At 38.6% G+C, this 6000-nt stretch overlaps 1 protein-coding gene across 3 annotated transcripts in view; it reads left to right on the plus strand.

The window, feature by feature from the left end:
* Nucleotides 1–5003, plus strand: part of acsl6 (acyl-CoA synthetase long chain family member 6) — a 28167-nt gene extending 23164 nt beyond the window's left edge. For all 3 annotated transcript variants that reach the window (XM_087808164.1, XM_087808162.1, XM_087808163.1), the window contains 7 exons: nucleotides 166–238; nucleotides 951–1039; nucleotides 2111–2227; nucleotides 2337–2480; nucleotides 2566–2667; nucleotides 3650–3721; nucleotides 3836–5003. In XM_087808164.1, coding sequence (XP_087664290.1) covers nucleotides 166–238; nucleotides 951–1039; nucleotides 2111–2227; nucleotides 2337–2480; nucleotides 2566–2667; nucleotides 3650–3721; nucleotides 3836–3976 — 738 coding nt within the window. In that variant the 3' untranslated portion in view covers nucleotides 3977–5003. The remainder of the gene's footprint in view (nucleotides 1–165; nucleotides 239–950; nucleotides 1040–2110; nucleotides 2228–2336; nucleotides 2481–2565; nucleotides 2668–3649; nucleotides 3722–3835) is intronic.
* The last annotated feature ends 997 nt before the right edge of the window (nucleotides 5004–6000 follow it).

Consider the following 6000-nt stretch of genomic DNA (forward strand, 5'->3'; position numbering starts at 1 on the left):
AAACTGTGGTCATTGCCAGCTAAGTTCGATATTGAATATCCAGCTGTTAACTCAAATCACCAACTCATGTTTGGAAATAGAAACCAAACACACACCACAGACATGTTTTTCCTCACACATGCACGGGCGTGCTGCGCTTATTGTCACTTTCATGTGGGTTTGTAGGTTTACGAGGCGTACGGGCAAACAGAGTGCACGGCAGGCTGCACCTACACCACACCTGGCGACTGGACTTCTGGTGAGACATTGATGCAACCAACTATACATAACAATGTAATAAAGAGATCAGGTGAGACTCAACTATCCCTGGTCAAAGTTCAACAAACCAATACCAATTTGGCTCTCGATTAGTACAATAAATTTGATGTCAAATTTATGGTTTTCCATGTTTCATCTTCCGAAACACTATTTAACGGATGCAAGAAGATAAAGAAAAATGAGTGGGGCGTTTTTTTTTTTATCAGCTGTAGACAGATGGGCCAGTGAGCAGATGAAACATGATCACATAATCTTGAGGCATCCACAATGGTGGAGCCCAGAATAGACAGTGAGCTACTTTTAAAGAAGAGAAAAGGCTCTTATGACATGGCCTCACCATTATTGCCTTTCAGCACCGACAGCATTTTTGCCAATCTTTTTATTCATCGAAAAAAGTTGTTGACAGTTGACTAATAGTTTAAGAGTCAGGTTTCAAAAATGGAAACGCGGTCAACATCTCTCCCTGTCGTTCATGAGTAATATTACAGCAACCGCCATCTTTATTTTTTTTTAAAGCAGTTTATAGGAACAGTTTTGACTCTATGTGTATTTTACTCTTAAAACACGTGCATTGTGAAAGGAGCGAGTACAAATAACTTGCTAACAGCAACATGACATATCATTATATGAATAAGCGTTTAATAAGCTGTTCTGAGGTGTAACTAAAAACATGTTGAAATGTATTCCGACAGGTCATGTGGGAGCTCCGCTGCCATGTAACCTCATAAAACTGGTTGATGTCCCGGAGAAGAACTACTTTGCATCCAAGGGGGAAGGAGAGGTGAGCGCCTGCTGCCAATCTCAATACAGTAAAGACTGTGATTATACTGGGCAAACAATCGAAGGTGTAGTGTTTTTGATCTGAATGCGTCAGAGGAAGCTTTCACCTGGGATGTGTTCCAGGAGCACACCTGTTGTTTAACTGTTGGCCTCAGATCATAACCTACATAACACAATGTGAAAACATTTTTATTAGATAGAGTTATGTTCATTTTACTACTATTAAGTATTTCACCAAAATAGTAAAAAAGTGCTGCAAAACAACTTGAGTCAATGACAAAGAATTGTTTTCAAACAACAAAACCTGAGCAAAAAAGGCAGGATCAGGTCATAATAATGCATAACTTTAACCCTTCGGTTCCCTCTGGGTCAACGACCTCCCTGGCTTCCAGACATAAATATGCAGTGGTCGAGGTTGTTCACCTCTTTTTTTTTTCAACTTGTTCCAGAGACAACACAAAGGATTCCTGAAACACCTTTTTTTATTCGGGCCTTTGGGTCACCTTAACCCTGAGATAACATACGGGTTGAAGGGGTAGTTCTCCAAAAATCTTTTTTCTACTTAACCCTGATGTCGACTGAAGCTTGTAGTTATTTTCAGATAAAATGTTGTTTTTTTTACTTATAGGCAAACATTCATGTTCATTTCAATGAAGCGACTGATGCTCAGTTGTCTTCGTCTTAACCTTCATCAGAAATTATGCACTTCGAAACATCTAAATACCCCCGTGATGCTCGTCTTTTATGCCAATCTTGTATTGAATTTTTGGTGAACTATCACTTTAGGTTAGGTTAGGTTAGGTATAACTTCATTGAGTTCTACCTATTACATTTATTAATAATTTATAATTTATTTATAAGAAATTATAATCCAATATGTGGTAATAAATCACATTATTAATGTTTATCTACTCACTGTATTTTGAGGTGCAGTGTCATCCATTTTTACGTGATCAACAGCTACCCCTGCTGGTCATTTGTGTGAAGTAAATGGAGAAACTTTGCAGATGAATACTATAATAATTGCTGTAATGTTTAGTATGTATTCGTTATTTATCCTTTTCTTGTGTAGGTGTGTGTGAAGGGACCAAACGTGTTCAAGGGTTACCTCAAAGACCCAGAGAGGACGGCTGAGACCTTGGATCCAGACGGCTGGCTGCACACTGGCGACATTGGCAAATGGTTAACTGTAAGAGTTCCATTGTTTCCACTATCCTTTTTATTTACAATCATCCTGAGCTTCTTGTTGAGCCTACTTTATATCTGTTCAAATCAATATCTATTGATCCTTGTTGCAGAACGGAACGCTGAAGATAATCGACCGGAAGAAGCATATCTTCAAGCTCGCCCAGGGTGAGTACATTTCCCCGGAGAAGATCGAGAACATCTACATCCGGAGCGAACCGGTGGCACAGCTGTACGTCCACGGTGACAGCCTGCAGGTGAGGAGGATATTTACTGGGATTTTTCATTAATTTATTTGTATTATTATGACTCTGTCTCATATACACACTGTCATGCTTTCAGTCCTGCTTGGTGGGGATTGTGGTTCCCGACCCGGAGGTGATGCCAGCCTGGGCCAAGAAGAAAGGCATGCTGGGAACCTACAAAGATCTGTGCAAAAACACGGTATGGGCCATTTTTAAAGTGTGCTTCAGATCGTTCCCTCACTACAAAGATGAGACACGTGCAACAAAGAAGAAATGCCTTAATATTTCTAGTAGATTGATAAGGTTTCATGATACAGTGTTTTTTCAGAGCTGAGTAGGTGGCGCTCTCAGTTTAAAACAGTCTTAGGGTGGAATAGTAAGTAAGTAAGTAAGTAAGTCATTTTTATTTGTATAGCGCTTCTCCAGACCAGGGTCACAAAGCGCTTAAACAATCAAAACAATATTCAATAAAGTATAAATTTTAAAGGTCAAGATAAAACTGATAACACAACAGGAGTTCCAGAAAATCAAGGAAAAGCCTGCACAAATATAAAGGTCTTAAGATGTTTCTTAAAGGAGTCAGTAGACTCCATCAAGCGCAAAGAGAGAGGAAGATTGTTCCAAAGCTTAGGAGCAACAGCCTGGAAGGATTTCTCTCCTCTGGTCCTGAACCGTGTGCGTGGAACCATCAGAAGATTCTGATCCACAGACCTCAGAGCCCGAGCTGGGGTGTAAGGCTGGATCAGATCAGTGATGTAAGGACAGCCATGAATAGCTCTGAAAGTAAGAACCAAATAGTGGTTCAGTATCAAATATTAGCACATAGTACCATCTATCTATCATGGAAAACGAGGATACTGTATCATACTGTATCATGAACCCCTATCCACTCATCACTATAGAATATGATGGGGAAACTTGGAAAACATTTTTATTTATTCATGTTTTTGTCAATATAAATGTCAACTATTAACAAAACTTTTTACTCTTAGTTTCCTTTTTCAAGAAGATGAAATATTAAAAAAAAACAAACAATATTTAGCATTTAATTTAATTAAAAATTACAGTTGTTAATAGTTGGGGGTTTAAATTATAGGCAGAGAAATTGAAAAATCAAAGACTGACCCTTACTGTCAAAAATCATTTTTTCATTGTTTTATTTCTTCTCTCTCTTTTCACAGGAAGTTAAGAAGGCCATACTTGAAGATCTGGTGCGTCTTGGAAAAGCGAGTGGTCTTCACTCTTTCGAGCAGGTATGTTTGCAAATGAGAACTCAAGGGAGATACAAAAAGATATTTTTAGTTGAGTTTCACTACATGTGCTTTATCACGAATACCATTTACAAGTCTGGTGTTTTCTTCTCGAAGGTGAAGAACATCTACATCCACAACGACATGTTCTCCATCCAAAATGGCCTCCTGACCCCGACTCTGAAGGCGAAGAGACCCGAGCTGAGGGAGTACTTCAAGGACAAGATCGATCAACTCTACAGCAGCATTTCGTTGTGAAAGCAGCTGCACCCGACTTCTCCCCCGTCCAGCATCCGAACGCTAAGATCCACCGACACTCGGGACATATATGGGACATCTTAGGGTTTAACGTGCTCCAGGGAAGACAACCAAGAAACCTGGCCCTGCAAGCTGCTATTCACCGAGAACAACGAATGCACTCTTTCTCTGGCAGCCCCACACATCTCCTGCTTCTTCTCTCCTCTTGGTAGACATCATGATCTGAGATGACAGGGGGTTCAAATTGTGCAGTGATTTTTATTTTTTTTTTCTTAGGGGGGGTGATTAGATTAAAAGGTACAAAGAGTAGTGTTTCCTGCCTTAATAATCACTGCTGGTCACTCAAGTGTCATCAAAGCTCTGGCTGTGTTTACATCGAGACGTCAAATCAAACAGCATCTTCATCTGCGTCCGTACGTCGGCTGTAATCCACCGACGGAATCCGAAGGGTCTCTGTGGAGTCTTCATTCTCTCTCTCTCTCCAAGTCCGAAATTCTTCTCCACCGAGGTGGTCATGTAAACGCACCCGCGACCATCTGTTAAAGCATGTGACTTTCTTTGCACATTTTAAGGGGGGAACGAAACAACACAAGTAGGTCGAACCAGGACTCGGGGCAACGCATGATTGTTGTCCTGCGAGCTCGACATGGTCGGTCTGAGCCGCTGCTCGAGCGAGGACTCCACACACCTGAGGGACAAAACAGCGCAACGATTTCAATCAATGGGTTTAGAGGTTAGAACTTTTTGAGTCGATTCCAAAGCATCAAACAATGTGGATGTATATACATAAGGACAGCTAGTTGTATTTATGATCTTCTTAATTGGTTTGAATGGATTTTCATTTTATTTCCTTTTCTTTTTTTTTGCGTGTAGTGAGATGAATTGTTATTATTTATTTATCTAAATTGCTTTTGAAAATAAGGAATCAGCACCATATCCTTGTACCGATGAGTGCAGCAATAGGGACGACGAGGGGGGGGGGGTGAGGATGATGGGTCGATGGAATTAAAGTATTCTGGAATGATTTGAGCTTGTGTTTGGTTTTTTTATTGTTCCGATGCTCCTGTCCCGGCTCAACATAAATGCAACACACATTTGAGATAACAAATGAAGCTTCTATCTAGGTGACACATTTCCATATATACAAACTTACTGGAATTAAATTGAATATAATAATGTATACGGTGACATAATTCTGGACTAACTTATAATATAACTTAAATAAAGTTGTAACAATGTAATGATTGTATGCTAAAAATGCACGAAATCTGTCTTGTTATAGTTACACTTTATTATAGACGTTTAATACTTCTGCGTACAAAAGCAGAACAATATATATTTATAATACAAAATAATAAAATAGAAAAAGATATTGAAAAATAGAAAATTTCATATTTTATAATTTAAAAAACATTTATTCATTCTGAAAAAAAACCTTGTTGTCCGATTATTTCCTAAATATAAATAATAATAAAAAACAACAAATTGATAATCGACATTAAATTCATGGTGCGCAACCGTAAAGCACCACTTCTCCTCGCTAGCTTAAGAGCTATTACAGCTAATATGGTTTGAAGTTTCTCATCGAAGCTTCTTCTTAGTTTAATCGTGAAATGGAGCCATTTCGTCACAGAACTAAAGGAGACACGCCATACAAACGAACATTTATCAGAAGAAGTGAGTCACAGGATAGAAAAATACCTTAAATGATGAACTTAATTGGTCCTTGAACGCACCACATCGACAATGTGCTTTGCATCGATTACTTGTTGAATATATGCGGATTGTTTACACATAGATTAGATGTTTTTATACTTAGATTGTTAGATTGTTTTAAGATTGTCACTGATTTTTTTTAGGGAAAAGATGGGTTTTTCCGATGGAGTCTAGCGATGAACTCGTTCATGATTATGCAACAGAAACAGAGGTCAGTTTAATTTCATTTGATTAACATAATTAAAAATACTTTATATTATTATCGAATTGTCTTTAACAAAATCTGGGAAACACTACAAAAAACAACA

This window comes from Callionymus lyra, chromosome 14, assembly GCF_982586985.1.
Source record: "Callionymus lyra chromosome 14, fCalLyr1.hap1.1, whole genome shotgun sequence".
Classification (NCBI taxonomy): domain Eukaryota; kingdom Metazoa; phylum Chordata; class Actinopteri; order Syngnathiformes; family Callionymidae; genus Callionymus; species Callionymus lyra.